This window comes from Toxotes jaculatrix, chromosome 3 (genome assembly GCF_017976425.1).
Source record: "Toxotes jaculatrix isolate fToxJac2 chromosome 3, fToxJac2.pri, whole genome shotgun sequence".
Lineage (NCBI taxonomy): Eukaryota > Metazoa > Chordata > Actinopteri > Toxotidae > Toxotes > Toxotes jaculatrix.
This window is the reverse complement of record NC_054396.1, coordinates 12,854,906-12,879,630: the sequence shown is the minus strand read 5'-3', so window position 1 is coordinate 12,879,630 and position 24,725 is coordinate 12,854,906. Positions and strand designations below refer to the sequence as shown.

Genomic DNA, 24,725 nt, shown 5'->3' with positions numbered 1-24,725 from the left:
CTTAGGAGAACAGGGCTGAGCTCGAATGCTGCATGGACGTACAGCTCTCAGTGACAAAAATATATAGATAAGATTGCTGCCTGTGTCAAAATCAGTAGCTTCACTAACAGAAAAGCGTTTGTCATTTTTTGTCAGTTGCTCACATTATTCAGTCCAGACCTGTGTGGGAGTTTTATTTGAAACTTATTTGAAAAGATTAAGGAGGAGCAAGATAGCAATTGAAGGAATATCATTATGATTCCTATATCTCATGATTATGACTTCCATGTATCATCATTTACTCGGCATCTAATTATGACTGACATAGATACTCATAATTATGAAGAAAGCCTCTCAGACGTGTATTTAAATGTGCTAGAGCAACCTCAGGTGGATTAGAGTCTGCTTTTATCTATATAATCAGTAAATAAAATGCCTGCACGGTGTCATCAACATACCACAAAACAAGAGAGCAGCACTAGTTCATTAATGTAAATGCAATACAGTTTTCTGCGTTGCAAGATAAAGATGTTCCCACCCCCTTTGGATGTACCCCATCAAAACAAACCAAAGTTTACCACCACTTATCATCATTTTAATATTTTATATATTCACAAATGAGAGATTTTCTGCGCTTATTGTTTATTTCAAACCATTTTTAGAGGTCTGACAAGGTGAAACTATCCAATATTTCGAAAGAAAACAGAAATGTTTATAAAAACATCAGTTTTTGATTTATTCCCATCCTGTTAATCATCTTGTCACTCAGGTTTATCTTGCAACCCTCTTTTGGGGTCTTAACCCTGAGGATGGGAACCACAACATCCTTTTTTTGTGATTATTTGTTCAACATATTGGGGCCATTAAATGTAGAACAATGTTTGAATCTGTAAAATTGACTCATTCTGTGCCTGAAGACACAGAAGTTGAGTCAAGGTCTCAAATACTTACCAGTAACTAGTGAAAGTACGTACTGTTTGTCTCTTGCTCTCTCTACCTCTGTGTGTGTGTGTGTGTGTGTGTGTATGTGTGTGTGTGTGTTCCATGTACCATTACTAAACCCTCTGCCATATTTTCCAGGTGACACCATGTCTTATAAAGGCTTTGAGTGTGTTTGATGGTTTGATCAGACTCGTGCTATGTCTGGACACACTTTTACCAGAAGTAGGAGTCACTCACACAGAGTTCCTTTGAGGGACGAGCATTAACCATAAAAGTCTGTGTAAGCTTGTTCCCAGTGACGACCTGCCGGCTGTGTACTGGGTACGCATGAAGTCATGCTGGATGGAGACAAGCTGAAGGAAAAAGTTCACTGGTTCCATGTTGCAGCTGAGAGGCTGTAAACACTACACTGCTTCATCAAGCTATCTTAAAGGAGTCGCTCGACATTTTGGAAAACAAGCTCATCAGCTTTTTCCTCTGAGAATTATCTTTGCGTTAAATATAAAGCTTAGCTAGCTTCGGGAAAAGAAGTCACATAACCTGACATAAAACCACAACTTTCACTTTTTTCACTTTGGTTTCTGTGCAGATCAAACAACGCCAGGCTAATTGTTTCCCCTGTTTTCCAGTCTCTATTCTAAGTTAAGTTAACTGGCTGCTACCTTTAGCTTCATATTCAACAGAGATACGAGAGTGACACTGATGAAGTAAATAAGTATATTTCCCAAAACTATCCTTTGAATCGTGTTTCATTTCTTTCTTTTCAGAAGTCAGTGCTACAGATACTTTCTAACACACTGATGCTGTCATCTGCATACCCACATTTATAAATGTGGTATTAATTCTACTTTTCACCTCAAACTTGATTTTTCTCCCAATTTTTCTTTGTTTTACTGCACTCTGTGGTAGTCTTGTAAATCTGTCGTTCTTGCACACTAAAACCAGACCTCTGCTGCATTCCTCATTTTCAAAGCCATGAGGCACGATGATCAAATGTAAAGCACAGATTGATTAACAGCAACGATACCTGTATATTAAAGAAAAACACATTTGAAATGTGGTACGTGGTCTGTTTTAGTGAGGCCTCATCAGTGTCTCTCGAAAAGTTGGGAACATTCAGATGTAGGTTTTCTGGAATTGCCAGCTGGCTGGCGTTAACACTGCAGGGGGGGGGGGACTGCAGAGCCAGATGGCACATGTGAGCACCTGAAAAGCTGCCTGGCACCTCACAGTGGAATGAGCCATGGAGTGAATGTGCTTTTGTTGCATTACCTTCTAAGACACTGAAGTGGTCATTGCCCTTAATCGTGAATGGCTGATATCTAATCGGTATTTCCATCATAAATTCCAGAATCACTGATTTGCTCAGCTGAGAGAATCTAAATGTAGTGGAAAAAAATGTCAAATGAACATGGAAAAAAAGAAAAAAAAGAAGTGTTTTAACTGGAAGATGTCGGTTTCAAGTCAACAAACTAACTCCAAGTGATATTATTTATTTTAGTGGAGTCCTCCTTTTCTGGTCTGAAACCTTAGATGATAGTCCTTTTTAATAAAATGTGGATCGCAGAAAGACATTAATTCATGTTAGTTTAGATGTTATTCATAGTTAGGGGGATTATATTTGCAGCCATTTAAAAACAGAATAAAACGGTGACTGGTGGAATCATTAAATCTCTGGCTATTTCTCTCCTCTGAACAAAACCGTGCCTTGGAAACCACCGGTCAAAACAATCTGCTATGATGCTCCCTGTGGTGTCATTACAGCAATATAGAGAGCTGCAGAGCTCGGGACCCCTCACATATCACATCCCTCTGCCCCCAGAAACACACTCTCCTATACACACACTATATCCTCAGGTTAGATGTAAACTCTTTTGAGTGGATCTTTTGAATCTCATTCTAATTGTATCCTCTGCTGCCAATGGCTTGTGTTAGCACTGTTAATATTTCCAGATGGTTCTTAGTTGGTTTTTGATTTGTTTCCATTCCTTTCTAGAAAAACAGTTTGTGAATTTGTACAGCAGAGAAAATTAGCTGGGTAGAGATTCAGAAGTCTGGGACTTGGGTAAAGGGATACTTACTTCCTCAGTTTCTTAAAGTAGCACTAATCAATATGCTTTACATTAACAATTGAAAAAATGTGCAATATGAATGGTTACTTGTCGTGATGAACCCAAACATCACCACATATCACCTAACTCTGCAGTTCCCCTCAGCTCTATGGAGCTATTTTTAGCATCTTTCAGCTTGTTTTGGTTTTACGATCATGCATCATTATTGTTTTGATTCACTCTCACCATTCTCATCAACCTCATTTCCTGCCTCAATGGGAAGCTTTTTTTATGTGCACTAACTGCTCAGCAGCAAACAGACGACAGACAGACTCAGTTAGCGACTGACAGGTTATGACAGTTGAGCATTTGGAAGCTAAAGTTCCAGATATTTCCCTCAGGAGTTGGCAGAGACCAAAATACAGTTAAACAGAGAGAATAGAGGTCTTTTTGTCTGAAACATGACTCCAAGTTACTGCTAATCTTGCTCCAGGCCACAGCTCACTACGCTTTCCCCAGGTGGTGGAAAAATCATTTAATGCAGGCTTAAGTAAAGGGTGGCAATTTAAATTGCCAAGCTAATGCCAAGTTTAATGCTAACAATATGCACTAGAGATGAAGTGTGTTAACAAACAAAGACCACAAGTTGCACCAGCAGAAGTTTTTTCTTTTTCTTGATTTTTATTGTTCCTTATAAGATGAAAAAATATTATTGGAGCTTGCAGCTTGCTACTGTGCCTTTGTGACAATAGATTAGCCAGCTACTTGGCAAAAGTTTGCAGTCTTGTCCTCCAGTTTATCCTCAAGGTAGACTATTTGGATTTTAGATAAAGTATTAGATTTTTAGGTTACTGACTTGGAAGCACTGGCTGGTTTGAGTGTTATTTGTTGCTGTCCTGAGATCCTGACTGACTTCAGGTCTGGCTGGCAGGTCAAGTGCTCCAGTGGTTGCAGGACACTGAATTGGAGAAACAGTGTTGTGTTTTTTGCATTTGCTTTGAGGAGTCAGATGCAGGATATCACTGTCACTGTCCTGACAGTTCTCTTAAAATCAGTGTTTAACAAATAAGCATCAAACAAAACTGTTGGACAGGATGATGGACCAACTGACTCTAACAGGGGAGTAATACACTGTACACAGAGGTTTGGACCTCCCAGCTGTGTGAAGAGTCTGTTTGTTGCTGGGAGGAGAAATTATGTCTAAATACTTGTATGGTACTTCTGGTTTTGGCGAGATGACTGAGGAAGCCGTTAGTTTCATTTACAGGCCTGTTTACAAGCAAGACTAAGACCTCCAGCTCTCTCATTAAACACACACACACACACACACACACACACACACACACACACACACATACACAGAGAGAGATGCTGATTCTGCTGTCTTGTATTTCCTTTAAGGTCTGAAGAGAGTTACTTCTGCTTTACGAGGTCATCAGTCTCGTGGTAAAAACTCTTCATCGCAAAAGAGAGAATGTTCACATCTTTTTTTGCTTGTTTGTTTGTTTTTTACTTATGGCAGCAATTAATTTTTGAATTTCAGTTATTGCCATGGTCATCGGTTCACTGTAATGAGCCTCAGAAATATGACAGGGAACACATAATCTTCACAAAATCTTCTGTTCTTGAGACTGGTAGCTTTAGCCAAGGAAATGAACAATAAACACATTCTTAGTACAAATGCCAGATGCTCCCACATCTATTTCTTTTTTTTTTTTTTTTAACAATAGCTGTGACATCTAACATGAAGGAGATACAGAGGAGTTTGTCAGAAGACTGAAAGGAACTTTTTACGACACTATATCATGAGGTTTTCCCACAGTCTCTGCGCTGGATGATTTTCTCAGAACCATGTTTAGGCAGCTGATAATGCAACACAACTCAGAGCAGCGTGAGTTACAGTGTTTTTTCTTTTCTCCATGACAATTTCATTAGCCTGCTGACTAAACATTTAGAGAAGTAGGAGGTGGGGCAGGGGTTTAGGTGGCTGCGTCGGAGTGGTAAAAGGTGGGAGCTGTAGTGTTTAGGGTCCAGGTGGAACGTATGTGTGAACTATGTGCGTTGCGTGTGAGAGGAGACTTCGACTACTTATGGACTCCATATCACACATTCCATATTTAACTGAGGAACCAGTGAAGAACTTCATATGTGAAACACATGCAAGTTACCCAACACAATATGGACACATGCATGCACACACACCACTGTACCACAACAGTACCACATCATATCATACCATGAAGCATATGGGCATGGTAAGCTTGTGCTTCCTTTCCCTCAAAAAGACTCCATCTGTGTAAACATCTTCTCTCTTTCCTGTCTCCAAATTACTGTGCAGCGAAAAGCAATAAAATAAAAACTTGTTCAACACACTCATGCACCTCCTTCAGTAGAAGGATTATCTGGGTCCGGGTAAAGACCGTTATGCTTGGTTGATATTTTAAAAATTCAGTCAGTTGAATTTATAAATCAAATGACTGAATCCATCTCCCCCACCCCAAGCAGCTGTAACTTGGAGCTGTCTCTCTGAGTTTTGGATTTCACAACATGTTGAGGCTCCATGCATGAGACTGTGGTTTGAGTGACACTCTACATCTAATGTCAGCTTTTTTTTCTTTTTTCTTTTTTCTTTTTTTTTTTTACTAACTAGCATCATGCATCATATACAGCACAGAACGCTTTACAAGGTTTTACAAGGTTCTGGTTTTACCAGTTCAGCTGGAAACATTATATGTCAGCTGGACGCTGTGGTTAATAAGCTTGTTAGCTATAGATGATCACTCCTGCCTGTAAAAGTTGTCATTTCAGCTAACAACAGTTGCCATCTAGAAATGAGAAGCCTGCTTCTGTCTACCTCTGAAATCAAGAACCCATTGTTTCCAAAAATTACTGGGATATTTTCAGTAAATGTGCCACTGTTATCACAGTAAATTGCATGTGTCATGCAAGAAAACTTGACAGGCATAGCAACAGTAACTATGAGGACCAAACATTAAATTCCAGGCACTGTTAAGGAAATGCAGATGAGAAGAAGCAAACGAATTAGGCTTGAATTTAATATGAAGTCTTGCAAAACAAAGCGTTACTCTCAAGTATTAACAGAGCATCTCCCTGTGACTTCAAACTGTTGTGATCGATCACAAAGTGCTAATTAAGCTCAGATACAACAATCAAAATAAAGTGCAGCAATGAGAAACGAGAAAAAGAAAAGAAGATGCCTGATCTGTCTTTTAATGAAAGGCACAGAAAAGTCATGTATTTCATGCGGTTTAAACAAACCAACATTTCACCATGGCTTCATCATGGTTTCTGGCTTGACAGTACACATAAAGCCAGCATACAGAAGGATGTCTTCAAATGATCATTCACAGTCATGTGATCACAGTCAGCTGTGGATTAGACCCGGTCACACTCATAACAATGCTCTGGCACGTGTTTGTTTTTTTCATTTTTGGAGAAAAACATTGCTGAAAAAATAGCGAGTAACTTATCAGTCACTGCACCAGTTGTAACGGAAGTTCGTCAGATTGTGTGTAAACAGTGCGTGAGCTGAGGCCTGTCTGGGCTGGACAATGTTTGATTTAATTCATTATGGATGAGCTTTGATTTGGAAATGTCCACCGTCCAGGTGGCTTGTTTCTACTGGCATGCTCAACAATATACTGACTATTCTTGGTTAAAAGCGTGTGTTGTACTATTTCATGCATGATGTAATGCTTCTCAGTCCCATCAGCTGCCTTTGGGATCCACAGTTACTGATGGTGTTCAGTGTGGGTTATAACACTGGTGGTTCACTGCTATGAAAACCCTGCATAAGAGACACATGGTTTAAATATTTTAGAAGTTAGACTGTGTAATTCACTGGCATTTATTTTGATAGATAGAAACCAATTTTACCAGTTATAATGACAGAAATATTTTCCATTTGACTTCATAGGTAAGGGCTTTCCAACTACCTGTTGTGCACAGTGTCCTACTCCTAGGCAGGTTCCTGGTGGTGTAGCTATCAGCAAAAGCATGAAAACTGAACAAAAAAACAAGCTTTGGCAGATAAAACAAGCTTTGAAGGGAGCCTATCAGTACGCAGAGTTTGTTTTCACGTCATTTGCCGAACATTTATGCTTCAAATCTCTCATATTCCCATAAACACCCAGCATTGTTTTAAGTGGATAACAAAGTTTATTCATGATTAATACAATAATAATGTCATTTGTGTAATCATAAAATGATTCACGAGACAATAAATTTACTTTTGTATGAAAAAGTTCAAGGGCAAAGACAATGAGAATACTGTAAAAACTTGGTTTTATGAAAGACTGTTAGCATTTGCCAAGGTGGGCGTCCAAAGCTGTGGATTTTTGAGTTGACTTTGGAAAGGAGAAAGTGGGTGCGGCCTGCTGAACTTAGGTATGTATACACAGTGCTTACAAGATGCTGTATCATCTTGTTTCTGTTGTGAAACAGATTAAAAAGTTGTCTGTAAATGTTGGGGAGAGAATTAGTATTTCTCTGGCTGCATTTCCTCTGGGAACATTTTTGGCTGACGCTCATGCACGTCCCCTTTAAACCAAACAACTCAATCATCCAAATCACTCTGCAGATGACAGAACAGGCCGTTCTTGGAAAGTTCTCAGCTTATTATACACACACCAAGTCATTTTGGGCTGGAGCCTGAGCCTGCCTCCCTCTCTCCATCTGCTTAGAAAACAGCTGCTGCAGTATGTAATAGAAACGAGGAGGACTGCTTCTTAAAGATTTCCTGCAGTAAACGCAGGTTGTCTGGCCTATAAATATCTCTCGTCTTGAATCAACAGGTTGAATTCAGCCCTGAAAAACAGAGCACTGACATCCGACCATCTCTGTCCAGACTCTGTGTGTGTGTCTGAGAGCTGCAGGCCAAACAGCTACATTCCACAGGCCATGTGACTCAGTTTTCACATGCAAATCCAAACCACACAGTTTAATCCTCAAAAGTTTGGTACTTAAGCTCTGATAAATACAAAGAGAAAAATGCAATATATCAACGTTTATTCTTTGTATGACTGATACATGTACAGTGTATCAGGGCAGAACTATGAGACGATGGCCATGCGACTGCACAACTGTAAACTTCTGGGAGGCACCATATTACATGTGGTCCACACAGGGAGCTGGAGCTGACAGAAAAACGAGGTGATAACATTAATAAACACACCAGCAGGCCCACAAAGATTCAGCTAAGTAACAAATTAGACGCCAAATACAACAGACAGATTTGCGGCAGGTCAGAAAAGAAAAACAGGAGATGGTCATCAAGCAAACACTTGAAAAGCTGAAGTCAAGGAAATACAACTATGATGACGTCGCTCTTATTTCAGGGCTCACTGTCAACAGAGGGGGTGAATGTTGTGACTTTTATGCCTAAAAATGTGAACAGCTCAGGCAAAGTGAGAAAAAGTTTAAAAAGCAGTGCTGACCAGTGGCTTTCCTGGTCCCTCTGTGTTTGTCCCCCTCCATTTTGCAAAGACACGTCTTAATGACCTTCAGCCTTCTGGGCCACCTGTGACCCCTCAGGCTCCAAGACCTGTGGCTGGTATTGGAGCGTTTGGTGATTCATCCATGGATTCAACATTAGTAGACTTGCTGTTGCTGCACCTCTGTAGAAACAGCATTGCAACCACAGGCCGAGCCCGTCACATTTAGCATCGGCACAGTGCCAAACAGAAGCCGGATACCAACAATTTGTGGCAGACCACCTCATTCAGAGAATCACCTTTGCTTTAATTTCTAGTTTATTACATTTAAATGTTCTAAATGTACTGTTCCAAATTTATTTCTGATGAACGTAGCCTACATTGTGGACATGATACATGAAACATTAAACCAAATCATGATACACTGCTGTTAATGAGCAACTCTTTCCAATGATGTCATTCCTGCACAAAATAAAAAACCTTCACAGAGAAATTAGGTTGCTGCACTTGATCAGAGAAGTTAAGTCATTAAACAGTATTCTCACAGTCTATAATAGTAGCAGACAAGATGAGAGAGAAACAGCAACCACCCAAAAAGTGACGTATTTGTTACATGTTCACATTTTTTTCTTTTTCTCCCTCTCTGTTCTGTTTGTTGAAGTATCCTTCCCTCTCTGAGTCGGGACCAGTCTGGTCCAGATGTTTGTCCCAGCTGAGCTCAGTATCCCAGTATCCCAGACCTGGTGAATGGCGAGTGAATAGGAGACAGGAGTGCAGGAAAGGAGGTAAGGGGAAAGTGGAAGAAGGAGCCACACGTATGTACACGTGTGTTTGAGACTTTTCCCCACATATGTTCGCCTCATTACACTTTGGTTGCAGCTCACTCTGCAGGAATGCAGGGCAGCAAACACATGTCCACCTCCTAACCCCCGGTGACATGTAAGCACACACACACCCACAAATAGAGGCTCTACACTACACTAATCAGAGTACCTCACAGACCCATTTCCTGAAAGACTATCCACAACCTCCGTAATCAGACTCGTTTACTGATGCTGGAGAAGAAAGAAATCTTCCTAGACATTTAACTGACACAGAAAAGATGCCATGGAGTCAGCAGAGAGATGCTGCTAATGAAAAACACATGACTGGATCTGTGTGCAGTCATCTAAACAATAGCCGAGTGGGTGGGAGACAGAGAAGAGATGCAGTTTCAGCTGGGCTTCCCCTACCAGAGGTCCAGTGTCCACAACATTTTTCAGAGACTTCTGATATAGAAACACATGCTTGTGCATATGTACAAATATGCAAACAAAGCCGTGCCCCCTTGTTTTTTTGTTCTTCTGAGACCGAAAAAAATAATAACAAACTGTGACACAGTTTGGACACATGAAAGAGTCTGCGGTCTTCCAGAAGGAATTAAGATTAAATCTCTCTGGACCTGAGCCGAGCAGAGGGGGAGAAAGAACCACTGTGACCTTCAGAGGGAAAAAAGCCAGGGAACAAACCCAACAGGCAGCCTTGTCCACCAAAGGAGAGAGAGAGAGGGAGGGGAGGGTTAGGGACTGAGAGAAACAGAGAGAGAGAGAGAGAGAGAAAGAGAGAGGGAGAGAGAGGGAGAGGGAGGGAGGGAGGGATAGGACAAGAGTGAGAGAGGCAGAGAGACGAAAAGACACAAAACTTGTGACTTGACAAAAGAGGGCAGGTACCAGAGGCAGGTAAGTAACTTTATTTGTTGTTTTCAAGGGGGTTGTTTTTGATCAGGCGTGATCAATAAGATAAGAATCTAGGCAGGAGTGTGTGAATCAGAGAGAAGCAGAGAGAGCATAGTGTGTGTGAGTAGGTATGTGTGTGTGTGTGGACTGAGGGGGAATCCTGGCACGGGCACTGCTGGGCCATGCTGATGTGTTTCTATAGAAACACTGTGCCATACAGAGTGGTAGCGCTCTGTCCTCCAGGAAGCTGCCACACACTTGGACTCTGATATGTTTCTCAGCTCCTGCATGCTCACCTTGATTTCAGCTTTCAGTGAGAGAGGAGGGTTGCTGCTGCACGAAAGTTAAAATATGAAGAGAGGGAAAGTTTCGTCGTGGTTATAAAAACTGCAGACTGGCTGCTGCAGAAGGATCTTTTACTTTTGCAGATCATCAGAGAGATCTTCAGGGTTTAAAGGCAGTTTTATTTTTTTTTTGCCGAAACAAATTTTACTTACTCAGCTGTGAAGTTGTAATTTAAACTGCTTCATCGTTACAAATTCTGATGGATCATCCTACCTGGGTAAGTTTTGACCAGAGGCCAAAAACAAAACTGAAAAGTAACACTGTGGAGATATATTAAAACATCTCAGGCATGCATAAAAAACAGGCTGTGCTGATTTACTGTATTTTAAGTGGGCTGAACATTAAAAAAAAAAAAAATCCTTCTTTGCAGTGAGTGAAAGGAAAACATTGCTTGATCTAGATTGAGATGACTGATGATCAGGACAAAGAAGAAGTGATGACAGTGTCCAGTCAGGCAGGAGAACAGACTGTCTGCAAGAGCCTGATGGTGTCGAGTTCTGGTTGCTTCAGTTAGTTTGGATTATAATCATTATATTTCTGTTCATCAACTGTTTTTGTTGGCACACCTTTCAACTCTTTCACTGCACATCCAGATGGACGCACCATAGATGTAGATCCAGTCTTTGCACAGCCACTGCAGGACTGCCACACCCACATGAGGAAATGTTTTTGGCGCCAGTGCAAAGCATCTGCTGGTGAGGATGGTTTCAAAAGGAGGTCAGATACCTCAATTACTGGTGCATTTCCAGAGCAGAACCAAGTGCTGAAACTGTGTATGGGTATCAGCCCATTTTAACATGAAATGCACTTTGTTTTCCAAAACTATTTTTTTTTTTTTAGATACAGAGATGAGTCGTGACAACGGTCAAAAGATACAGTTTGTATTGAATTACATATTAAGCTCTGCAGACACATGCAAAATAATATGTAGAGACATCTCTAACTGTGCTGATTAGTCACAGATATTTTCAGATATTTTGAGTCAGATTTCTGATGCATGACGTGATTCTTATTTGTGGCTTTTTTGGTGGCTTTACAAAACACTGGTGATCATTTTTGGTTGGAAGAATGACAGCTCTTGACAGTTCTGCCAAAAAAAAAAAGCAAGAAAATGTGAGAATTTGGAAAGAGCTCATCATCAAGGACTTTGTGGCGACAAAGAGTTTTATTTCTCTGGCAGCTTCTCGAAAATGAAAATTATGTAACACAAACAACAGTTTGAAGTTCTGATCTTGACCAAAGATATTAATTACTCTTTCTGTGATATTTTAAAAGGGCTTTTACCTGGTATTAATACCCAAGTAATACCAAAATTAGAAGATTTCATAATCATACTTTTGTAGTAATAGCTGATATTCAAAACATCTGTGATTGCATTGTAACTGATCTTTATAAAATGCAATGAAAACATTTTTAATCATGAGAAAGCAAATATACTTGTAATTCTATGTTAATATATTTTAGTGGAAACATTTGGAATTTGTATTTCTGATAATCAAAACTGAACTGTAGACGAGGCTCAAAATGCATGGCTAACCCTGGAAACAGCAGAAGAGGAAACAATCCCACCCTTAGATCCATCGTGTAGCTGCATCAGGAGGCAGATTTTGTCCGTCGAGGAACTGTAAAATTACAATCCCATGACGACTGAAACTGTAAAATTATAATTCAGCATTTTTAGCAAACTCCAAAACTCCACCTGCTTATGACGATTATGTACTATGCTGGTGCTGGTCAGTGTGTTATAAGATGTTTTGCCAGACTGTGTGTGCCAAAGATTAGTGACACCTGATTTACTACAAGGATCTCTGAACCGCTGCAATAAGTGCAGTTCTCACGCTCATATGTATCCGATTTACTTATTGAGGTCACAAATAACAAACCAGTGAGTCAGCCATCTCTAACTTTGATTCTTAAGTTGTTTGCCAGACTACTGGTCATGACAACAGCAGCACAAGGGGGAGGAGAGCTGGTTCTGGTTTTCAACGTGGGGCTGGGAGGCTCTGAATGGCTGTGAGGGAAAAGGAAGGGCAGTGCCAGGGAACATCGTCAGAGAAAAGTTCAGATATGTTTTTCCAGGCGGGACAGATTCTGGCTCTATGTCTCATTCCTGCCCCGTGATTCATCTGTGATGTTTATCGAATTGGACAGAGGCTTTTCCTACCCGGAGCAAAGTGATCGGAAAGTGATAGGGCCAAAGCCTTATGTATTTTGACAGCTGTGTCGTGATTGTTTACAGCAGGCTCATGCTGATGAGGTAAAATGCACAGTAACAAAGAAACAAATGCACATGGACAGACGTTCTGTATAATCTAAAACTGTGGGATGAAGAGATGCAGCCAGCACAGCCTGACAGGACATCACTTTGAAAAGTGAATTTATCTCCACTGAATGGTAAATTCTTGTGATGATAAGTCAAACATCTGTATCTGTGTCTGTGTCAGTCCACACACAAGAGCAAAGCTGATCTAAGTCACATACATCTGTTGCACATCAAACCTAACATCACGTCCCCTCTGCTCTCCTGGTGAAAGTTCAAACTCTTGGGTGTGTATTGGATGAGTTTGTATGCCATCAGTGTTCGAATTCATGCAAAGCAGAAGCCTTTTAAGACAAACAATTATGAAACAGTAATTCACACTCCAAACATGTTCCTGATGAAAAAGGACTATGCACCAATGCTTGAAAGCTTAAAAAAAAACATTTATGTATGATGTTTTAAGTTAATGAGTGAGAGTCTCACTGGGAGTTGGTCCAGTTTCCATTGAGTATGTCCTGGGTCAAAGAGCTTTAACCTTCCAGGCCTCCAGTTTTCCTCTCCACAGCTCTCCCTCTGGAAAAGTGCTGACAATAGAGCCTTTATACCAAAACTTTTTCTGTCCTCTTCCTCATAAGTACTAATTTCCTGTATCAGTACCTGCCCCTCCTACACTTAAAATGAATTAAATTAAACAAAACACTCTGCCTTAGATTTTCTTGCCTACTCTCCGTCTTGCTTACCAAACCACAAACCAAATATCTAATATTTTTATTTATCACAATTGATTCATAGCGTTCATTAACATTCTTTTCTGATTCATGCACAGTTGCAGACCATGTAAAGAGGACTACTATATAAGAGTAAAAATCTTTATAATCTTCTCTCCCACAGGACACTGAAGTCATCAACAAAAGGATTTCTTCTATTCTTATTTTAGAGAGACAGCAATATTTGATGTTAAAATAAAAGTGCAGTAAAAGCTGGGTGCTGGACACATTGGTTTACAGTACTACAGTCAGTGTTTTCATGGCTAAAATCCAAAAGAAACCTGCTTCGTGTTTGTCTCCGTACTACCGTTTCAGCCCGTTCAGCCCTGAAAACTCTCTATCTCAACACAGTTCGAACAAAAAACAACAGGGCTTGGGAATAATTTTTTTTGACGTGCAGCACCTCCCGATGTTCCAAAATAGAAACAATCAAAATACAAACAGCTGTGTATCTGTGTGCTCAGAGACAATTGTCTTGGTCTGTACTGAGCCTCTAAATGCCTGCTAATCAAGGAAACAGGATTTGTGCCCACTCAAGAGTCAGCACTGCCCCACACAGTTCCCACACAGAGCAAGAAACAGAAAAAGGGCCAATTTCTTGCAGTTGTTAGACTTCTTTTATAGGTAGAATTAGCTAACCATATTGGTAACCCGGCAGAACCAAAATGACAGGTTGTGTGTTGTGGGGGGCCTCTTTCTTTCTTTCCTCAGCCCATGTGACTGTACATACAGTAGAATCTAAAAATTAACTACCTCTGTATTCTCCTCTGTTTTAGGACGATGAAGGCCGGCGCAGGACTCTTCTCTGCATTGGCTCTGTTCCTCCTGATGGGGGCAGTGTTCACTCAGAGACTTCGGCCAAAGAAGCCCACAAGGCGCCCAGCCACCACCAGGAAGCCTTCTGTCCCCAAGCCTGCTGTACCGGCACAGCCAGAGCCCCAGGAGCCCACAGACTTTCCCCCACCCATCCTGGGCCCACCCTCCAGCTTTGCTGACTGCCCACGAGAGTGTTTATGCTCCCCAAACTATCCGGACTCTCTCAACTGTGAGAACCGGAACATCCGTGTGATCCCTGTCATCCCACCCAGAACCCACTACTTGTACCTGCAGAACAACTACATCTCAGAAGTGACAGCAGAGCCATTTGTCAACGCCACTGACGTCCGTTGGGTCAACTTGGCAAACAATCGCATTCATCGAATAGACAAACAGGTCAGAGAGTTTCCTTGATTAATATTCATGATTTCAAAATAACATAAATCCATCCAAAACAAACTTTGTATCTCTTTCTTGTGCAGGTATTTGAGAAGATCCCGGCCCTGCTCTTTCTCTATGTGCACCGTAACCAGCTAAAAGAGGTCCCTTCAGGTCTCCCAGCAAGCCTAGAACAGCTCCGCCTTGGTAGGAATCGTATTTCCAAGATCCCTGCTGGTGCCTTCAGTAAGATGGGGAATCTGACTCTGCTTGACCTGTACCACAACCAGGTAAACCGCTCAGTTTAAATGCACCTTTGTGGGCATCTTACTACACTGTGCTGTTTAGGTATCAGCAGTCACAACTGCCTGTATGCATCTCTGGAGTGTGTAAATGATGTCGTACTGTGTGGTGTGTACTCTTTGTCCTCAGCTGAGTGACAGTGGCCTGGGAAGGAACACATTCAAGGGCCTGAACAACCTCATGCAGCTCAACCTGGCTCACAATGTCCTGAAAAAGATGCCTGAGGGCATACCTAGTAGCCTCATTCAGCTTTTCCTGGACAAGAACCGTATAGATGACATCCCAAGGCAAGTATACAGTGCACATGTTGTCACATAGCTGATGAACACACACACACACACACACTGTGTGTATTACTTAACACTGGTTGGATGCTGAATCTCACAGTTCCTTCTGTCCATCCTTCTCTTGTTTAGAGACTACTTCAAAGCCTTCACTCACCTGGCGTTTGTGAGGTTGAACTACAACCAGCTGAGTGATAAAGGAGTTCCCAAGGCTGTGTTCAACATTTCCACCCTGCTGGACCTGCAGCTGGCCCACAACCAGCTGGCCTCTATTCCTCTCTTCAACGGTCACCTGGAGCACCTGCATCTCAACCACAACAGCATCGAGAGTAAGTCCAACACCATCCTCAGGATATGTGAGAAAGGGGGCAAAGAAATATACGTGTCATGGAAACAACTCTCATCTTTTGACATTAGCACTAGCCAATAGTGTTATAGAGGATCAAATGACCAATGAAGTGCAATACAAATCACAGTGACAAACACACAGAGAATTATCACCTGACTCTTCCCCTGAGCTCTATAGAGCATTTTAGCATCTTTCAGCCCATAGTTGTGGATTCTAGCCCACAACTTTACTGCTTGGATTCACTTGCACAGTTCTCAACTACCGTAATTCCAGATGCAAAGGGCAGCAGTTTCAAGCTCTGATAAACACACTGTCCACTGCCTTGTCCAACACCAAACAGCAGTCAAAGTTACCAACAAGCTGGTGAACGTGGTGGAGCGAGTGGTGTTCTCCAGCTTTCCTGTTAGAGCCTGATACTTTTCTCAGTTATTAACAGGGATGGCATCAGGCCGACATCAGTCAACATCAGTTTTTGGGTGGTCAGAAACACAAATCTAAAGAGCCCCAATGTCGCTCTGTGTCTACTAGAAAAATTGGGAATATCATCATAACATGCCAGTCTTATATGGTTTACATCACACGTCAGAAGTCAGTCTTTATGAGGATTGGTTTCAGATTAACTGCCTTTCATCTGCTCTCCTTGTTGTCTTGTATGTAATCTGTTAATCCCATTTGTTTTATTCCTGCTATACTGCACGACCCTGTTTGTTTGTTCAGATTTATGTCTTTTTTAATGTCCTTGAGCTCTTTCGATTAATAATAATAAATTACCAAGATTAAATTTAATTAAATTATTATTATTATTATAAATTAGTAAAATAATCTCATTCTATTGCCTTTTTTTGTTTTAATTCTTTGATTGTTGAAGGACGTTAGCAGGACGTTTGCAGAATTGACATTCATGACTGTGTGTGTTTACCTGACAGGCATCAATGGCACACTGATGTGCCCTTACAGCCTGCAGGCTGAACTGAGCGATCACAGCCAGGTGCCCAGACTAAGGTAGGTCACATTACATCACATCTTGGCACTCAACAATAAAACCTGGCACAGAGGCACCCTTTGAGAGGAAGTAAATAGGAACAAGAGAAATTACTAATATGTAATAAGGAACTAATGAGTTTAGAAAAGCAGGTGTCATTGTAATGGCATGTTAAATACTTGTTCTGTTGCCTCAGGTACCTGCGTTTGGATGGAAATCACCTGAACCCCCCCATCCCTCTGGATGTCATCATGTGCTTCAGACACCTCCACTCTATTGTCATTTAGGAGAAATGTGCCTCATGGCTTGGGGGCATGCACACACATGTAAACCACACACATGCACATACTGTATACACACACAAAGACACACAGAGTCACTGTGCGCAAAGTGAAATCAAGGCAAAACAGGCTCAGTGAAGCAGCACAAGGTGTATCCACCGTATATACTGTGGAAATGTGTTATTGAAAGAGGGGCTCCAGAAAAAATAAAAAACAACTGTAAATCTTTGATTTAGGGATAGTGGATATGCTGACATTTAGGGTTAGGTTTTTGTAGGAGTAACAGTTTATCCATCATTTTTTGTTTATAAAAAAAAACTAGATTGAGTAAAGCCTGAAAATACAGGTACATTGACAGACGCTACAGATGTGGAAGGTAGTTATTTTCACTCGCAGATGTGATCAGAGTAGAGCTGCCACCATTACGAACAAACAGACCTGCAGTGGATGTCAGAAGAACCAGTTTAAAACATAACTACCATGTAGTTGAAACTGTCCCAAATGTGCCTGTGATTTTCAAGGTACTCCATGTAAAAATGTCATTTTATTCTTTTTATTCTAAGTCTTCTGTATATTATTCTTCTGTATAAAGAAGCTTTGTACAAATAATGGAAAATAAAACTTTTTCTCTGATCCTAAGGGTTGATTGAAGGCAACTGGACTTCTTGTTTTTTCTTTGATCATTTGTAATGTAATGTAATGTAATGTAATGTAATGTAGTTCTAAAAACTGTCCCTGCAAATGTTTTATGAGAACATCAAAATATTCAGTGTGTTTGGTAGATTTTGAGGATACACACATACATTTTGATGAGAAATACTGAATGTAAACAGAACTTTCACAAGACAACAGTTCCACATGGCACCATAAAAAAAACTAATTTGCCCTGTAATTTGTGTGACATCAATATATTTATATATCTGTTATCTAAACTTCAAGATTAACATGCAGAATATAAAAGAAATGTCCTTTGGTGGGCAATGTCTTGTTCTAATTTACATATAATTTATATTAGGGACAGTAGTTCCTTTATATTAACAGTAAGGAAATATCAGAAAAACTATAACATATGTTTAACAGACCTGCACTAATTAGTTCCTGTTGCTCTGAAACATAGCATACAACAAACCTTTAATAGATCAATGATATACAAAGACTGCACATATCATGTGCCAAAGGAAAAGTCTCAAAACCCATGACAAATTTTTGAAATAGAAAAAAAAATACATTAACAGGACATTATAGTTTAACCCAATGGTTCTCAATTCAGGGGTCAGGGGTCAAGATCCCTTCAGGAGGGAGTAAACAACTCTAAGGAGTTGGGAGATGATTATAGATTTCAAATCACTGATGTGTAGCCTGTGTCGAGGAGTCTTAAGTAAACATTGTGTTGTTTCAAAGGGCCACAACTCAGAGAAGGTTCGGAGCCACTGACTTAACCAAATTGGCCACTACAGGAGAATTAAGGGGACTGTACTGTCTGGTGTTTTTGTTACTATTAAAACAGTACAGATGGTGTAAAATCAACTTTAGCTCAGTCTCAGACAAATCTAACTCATATTTTGTGTTAAAGTGGTAAAAGTGTTCTTGTATGAATACATCTAGATCTAGAGCAGTAGATGCTGCTGAAGCAGTGCAACAGAATCACAGACTGTCAATTATTAAGTCTCTCCATGTTCAAAAAATTTTGTGACGACCTCTAGTGGTCAGAAACAAGCATTAATCATTCCTGAGCTGGGACATGTAGCTGGGTATTTTTAACTACAGATGTCGAAACATGCTTCCTAAAAGGAAATTCAGAAATTTTGCACTTCCCTTTTTATAATTCCGTTGCTAGAGATGCTCTTGATTGATCTGATATTATTCCATGAACACAGGTTATTCCTGTTTCAATTGGACTTCCCTGCTCGTGTTTCCTTCCATTCTCGGTGAATTTTCAGCAGTCACCAAAAGTTAACTTGGCCAGACAAGCGGATGAGCAGGTCCGGTAGGTGTTTCCAATCAGGACTTGTCTGACTGGAGTGAGGTCACTGCCAGTGAGAGTGCTCCTTGATGAAAACGAGTAGGGTAACATCTCACACTGTAGGAGCAGAAAGAGCTTTTGTTTCCAGTGTACATATGAACGAAAAAGAAAGATTTATAATTAAGGAGACATAGTGTTTGATCAGAATTTGAAAACAAAGCTGATATTGGTGGAAAAACACATATTTCACCTTAAAACAACAGATCAATGCATTTTAAAAGCTCTTGAGTGGAATGATGAATGAGTGGAGTGAGTACTTTGTAGTGAGAAATGTACAGGTGAATAAATGGAGCCTGCAGATGAACAATGACACCCTAATCCAATGAATGGCTCACTGAGTAATTCACGCAGCACATCACTGACAGTGAAGGTGATCTACTACAATGACCACACTGGACTTCCACACTGATCGTGGAAGAAATCATCGATCATTCCTTCTCCCTTTCTTTCAATCAGGTATTGAGACATCAGCTCGCAGTTCCTTTAATTGCAACACACTTCCTCCTCCTGTAAACCAATTTGTGTGCATGTTCATGTGCACGTGTGTGTAAGGTGTGCAATACCTGGTAAAATCCCCTTCTCTCCACTATAAGAGGAGACACCATGGAAGCACAGAGACACATCGTTCCCAGGACTCTTTCTCTGAGAAACACAGACACAGGTGAGTTCACAGGTGTGCTCTGGGTGTTAGTGGTGGATGATGGGACCCGGTGACCGGGATGGTCGTTTGCTTACCTGCTAGATGGTTTTAACGTCAGCCAGTTTCAGACCTCGAATTTACATGTGTCTCAGGTGTTCTGACAAGAATAGAAAGTGTTTAGCAAATGCCTCAAATGTATAGTGAACTGTTACATGAATGCTTATCTACAGTGCTGAAATATTACTTTATAAACTAATATTAGCAGAAAAGTAACAACAATTTATGAATAAAGTAATCTAGTTTGTGTCATTTATTAAGCAAACTGTCAATTTGCTGGTAGAAATAAATAAATAGAACATAGAAATAGAAAATAAACAGAATAATGGATAATTAAGATAATCCGTGGGCAAACCCTAGCTACATATAGTAACTGACTCTCAGTAATTTATTTGAAGAGATTTCTAAACAAACAAATTGTTTCTGTTAGTTTTGTTACCAGACGACCGTAGCGATGAAGATGCTGCTCGGCTGCTCTCTCTGCCTGCTCCTCCTGCTCAGTTGTCTGAGTGAACCCGTGGAGAGCCGAACTCTGCATCTGGACAGCTGCTCTGTCAATGTTCACACACACGAATTGCGCAAATACTACTCGACCATGAGATCAGACGTGGTGAGTTTCACACATGCACACGCTTTCAAGACGGCTGACTCAGCACAAATCACAGAAACCAACAAATGCAGCTGCCTCATCCAGCATGACACAGGCAGTCACTTTACAACTCACAAATACACATAAACACATCAGAAGCTATTCACAACACACACTGTTTATGAACATTTAGAGAGCAATTCTAACTACATCTAACTACATCTTGTATTTATTTATTTATTTGTTTATTTTACATGACAGTTAGCAGGAGACAGTGAGATTGGAATCAAACTTCTGGACAGACCATTAATGAAGGACGTTCAGGTGAGTCCTTGTGTTGTTTATGTGCTTTCCTTGCCTTTTTTCACATTTCTAAGACACAGACTGCTCAAAATGACAGGCACAGTATATGAATATGAAATATAAGTGTGACTGAGCTGCTCTAATCTGACCTTTGTATGTCTCAATCAGGAGGGACAGACGTGTTGTTTCCTGCGTCTCCTGCTGCGTTTCTACGTTGAGAGAGTGTTCAGCAACTACGCCTCGTCAGAGCCACAGCAGCAACGCTGCTCCAGCGCCTTGGCCAACTCTTTTGTCAGCATCAGGAAAGATATACATAAATGTGTAAGTTAGTTGTTCAGTAATAAAAAATGTTTTTTAACGACAGCCATGAGTTATATTTTTAATTGTGCTCTGCTCTACGCAGCACTGCCACTGTGGAGAAGAAACCCAGAGGAAAATTGACTCCCTTCATGCTGAGTTTATCAAGGTATGTAGTATATGGGAAAATTCACTGTAGTGTACACATTCTAACAGTGGACTGCAGAGGGTGCTAAGAAACAAGCCCCAGAAGCCATTGATTTCACTTTTGGAAAGAAATGTAGTCGATTTTCAGGAGCTTGAACATTGTTTTAAGTCCAGTTGTGTTGGGAATTATTTATTATCTCAATTATATACCACATCATGTGACAATATATCCAAACACAAAAATGTGATGTGCATAAACACAGCAAACTAGACCCACCAAGATTTAATTTATTTGATTTCTCCTTAAGTTTATGAATATTTTGTTCTGTTTGTTAAAAATGTAATTAAAGTGTTAGAGCTGCAGCTTCCATTAACCAAACCCTTCACTGTAACAAGACACAGAAACAGAAAATTGTTTCTATACAGTTGTGCTCGTTGTTAAACCAGTTTTTCTACTTTTCTCTTGTTTTTCCATTTCTCTCTTCCTTCTCTCTGAGCAGCTTCAAGCAAACCAGGCAGCACAGAAGGCTGTGGCAGAACTGGACACTGTGTTGGAGTGGCTGGAGGCACTCGGCCAGAAAACACGCTAATGATCAGGGAGAAACTCAGCAACAGCAAAGTGATTTAAGTTAAAGAATCCCCGAGCTAGCATCAAAGATGGAGCTCTCAGCTTGATGGCACTTGTAAGCAGAGTGAAGATTACAAATTTAACTTCATATCTGTGCCAATTTGCATTTCTCTCTTTTGTACTTGAATTAACTTAATGTGTTTGTTATCCACTGACATGTGGAGTTTTTTAAAATGCTATATTTATAATGAACATGACATAAATGTTTTATGTTGTATTTATATTTATCAAAAATAGAAAGCTGTTATGGTACTGTGTGTGTCCTTCTACTAAAGGTTATCATGTAGATGGAAATAAATGGTTTTATTTCAACATCAATAAAAAACTAACAACGCTCTTATATAATAACTCTGTTTCCTTTCCACACAAAAAAAGCATACTCTACCATCTAGTGGTGTTCAATGACAATACAGGGTTTTGAAACCAACAGAAAAAGAGGATGTATAGCAGCCCTGAATCATTATCCCTCACAACAGCAGCAGCAGTACTCACTCCATTATAATATTTATTTTTCTTTAATTATTCTTTGGGTACAAGAGTCCCTGGTTGGGAATCACTGTTCTAACACATCATTGACCTAAAAACTTATGTAAGTCTTTGTGATTTTAAGTTCTGTAATGTTAGATTCTATGAAATCGCCATATCAGAATACCAGATACACAAATGATAGAAAAATCGCACACCTGCTTGATTCTCATTGTCTCTGGATTCTAGGCATTGCCACTGAGGCAGTCCTCAGTGATATATCACATCCCCTCTAAACTATTAATTGTTACCACCAGGATGACAACAACCCATCAACAACAAATCCTTGTGATGTGATAGTTGTGTCACTATCATTTTGATGTACGATGGAACATTATGTGGTCTGACGATCTGGTGATCTGTCTGTAACTGTAAAGTGTTGCTGTTAGTGTACTTCTCTGCTAATTGCCACAGACAGAGAAGGACTTTCAAAAAGAACAGTGAACAAAACTTAACAAGCTGCTTGCCATTTGAGAAAAGAAGCAATTTCTATAAGACAGAGGTGTCCAAACTGTTCCACAAAGGGCCGGTGTGGCTGCAGGTTTTTGTTCCAACCAAGCAGCAGCACACCAGACTTGACTCATTTAATCAACTGATCTCAGTCTTCAGACAGTTGATTGGTCAAACCATGTGCTCTTCATTGGTTGGAACAAAAACCTGCAGCCACACCGGCCCTTTGTGGAACAGTTTGGACACCCCTGCTGTAAGACACTATGTTTTTCACTTTTCTGCTAATGATAAAAATTAGAGAAAAAATTAAACTAAAACTAGAAAGATGTAACTGAATCAAACTGTCAATCATTTCTGCCTCTCCTCCTGCATTTATGGGTACACGAAATTACCGATGGGATTCGCAGAAGAACAATAAAAATAAGAAGCGCAGATAAACATAACAATACAGTAAAAATAAAAGTAAAAATAAAAGTAAAATCCCTGCATTCAAAATCCTACCCAAGTAAAAGTACCATTAGCAAAAGGTACTTGCACAAGTACCTGTTCCAGAAACTCCCCTAGTGACACATTATTAGATTGTTTACAGTAGTTTGTCTGTTTTTAGATACAGTTAGGTAGTTTAGTGTTTGCAACCCAGAGTTTGAGACCTACCCATACAGTCTCTCTCTCTCTCTCTATGAATTATTGGATATGTTTACCTCTTTGGACCTCAAACAACTTATAGACAACTGAAACGTGTCTATAGCCACAACTAGACACTGCTTCTGTGATCTAATCTTTAAAAAGTGTTTTGTGAGCTTATTACATATCTTTTAATTAAAATCTTAATCTGCATAGTAACAAGTAACAATAGCTGTCAGTTAAGTGTTGGAGTGTGTAAGAGTAAAAAGTACAGTGCTTCCCTCTGAAATGTAGGGGAGAACAGGTATCAAGTAGCTTAAAATGGAAATACCCACATAAAGTGCAAGCATCCCCAAAAACTGAACTGAATACAGAACTTGAGCAAATGCACTGAGTTACTTTGCTTCACAAATGACACATGGTTAGTGCTAACACATCAAATCAAGTAATTTTTAAAAATATTCCTACTTTCATAACACTGCAGCTCTGTGCCTAATGACCTCAACAAAACCACAACTGGAATGTCAGCAGACTGGGCAGACGTGGCCAAAACCACAGTGCAACAAGGTTAACCTAGCCTAGCTAGGAAGTATGATATGTAATGCATGAAAAAAATATGTTTTACTGTGTTTTCCAGTCAGTCTCCTCAATTTATAAATGTGGTTATAAATTAGATGAGCCGTAATCACATGCACTTATCTCTTCTGAACTCTCGAACAAGATCATACCAGACCTCAACAGCTCGTCCACCAGCATGACTCCTTGGTCTCTCCTCCTACTCTTCGAAGGTCATAGACTTTGATGTGAGTAATTGTCACATGGAGTACTAATCCAGCTCAGCCAAAGATGATGACTGCTGACCTGCAGTATTCATTAGTAAGGGATTTTCATGTATTGAAGTATGAAAAATGAATCTGATGATATTGATGTGTAAAAGCCATTTAACAGACAACTCAAAAAAAGAAAAAAAAAAAAAACTACGAGAACGGAAGAAAAACCACTCTAGACTCCCAGTGCTCTCAAATGTAAAATGGAGTGCAGACATCAAAATAAAAAATGTGACATATTGTCTATAAACTCTTCTGCTACAACAGTTTAAAAATTGTACATAATTCTCAGGTTATTTTATTTTTATTTCAGGTTAAACGTGGATACATGGACTACTGCAGCTATGAGCTACAAAGGTTCAAATGTCTACACCTACATGTTGCTCATAAAAATAAACATATGGTGGTTTCTGTTTTCATTCAAAAACACCCAAACTGTTGTGCCTTTCAGGAATACAAGCGATTAGTCACTTGTTAGTCACTTGCCAAAGCCACCCTAAACTACCCTCCTGAGTTGGATTACGTTCATGCACTGTGAAAAGATTCCGCGCATTTTTTGACGTGGAAAAAAGGTGACGAAAAAGGGGAAGAGTTCAGTGATGGCTCACAGGAAACATCATAATATTGCATTCAAGTTGCAAAAGGGGAAGAAAGAAGAAGGCATGCAGCCTTCGCTCTGCTTCTCAAGCTGTAAACAAATTCCTTAATCA

The 24,725-nt window shown here is 40.1% G+C and overlaps 2 protein-coding genes across 3 annotated transcripts; both read left to right on the top strand.

Annotated features, from left to right (window-relative positions):
• Positions 1–10,060: 10,060 nt before the first annotated feature.
• Positions 10,061–17,544, top strand: LOC121179867 (proline/arginine-rich end leucine-rich repeat protein). 2 transcript variants are annotated; one of them, XM_041034953.1, is made up of 7 exons: positions 10,061–10,143; positions 14,289–14,724; positions 14,811–14,996; positions 15,139–15,296; positions 15,426–15,622; positions 16,569–16,644; positions 16,821–17,544. In XM_041034953.1, the coding sequence occupies exons 2-7, from the start codon at positions 14,293–14,295 to the stop codon at positions 16,909–16,911; spliced, it is 1,140 nt and encodes a 379-aa protein (XP_040890887.1). In that variant the 5' UTR covers positions 10,061–10,143; positions 14,289–14,292; the 3' UTR covers positions 16,912–17,544. The 2 variants fall into 2 exon arrangements, with proteins under 2 accessions (XP_040890887.1, XP_040890886.1); XM_041034952.1 differs by lacking the exon at positions 10,061–10,143 and adding an exon at positions 11,134–11,180.
• Positions 17,545–20,076: 2,532 nt separating this feature from the next.
• On the top strand, positions 20,077–21,551 carry il19l (interleukin 19 like). Its single transcript, XM_041033455.1, has 5 exons — positions 20,077–20,235; positions 20,476–20,538; positions 20,686–20,838; positions 20,921–20,983; positions 21,462–21,551. The coding sequence occupies exons 1-5, from the start codon at positions 20,080–20,082 to the stop codon at positions 21,549–21,551; spliced, it is 525 nt and encodes a 174-aa protein (XP_040889389.1). The 5' UTR covers positions 20,077–20,079.
• The last annotated feature ends 3,174 nt before the right edge of the window (positions 21,552–24,725 follow it).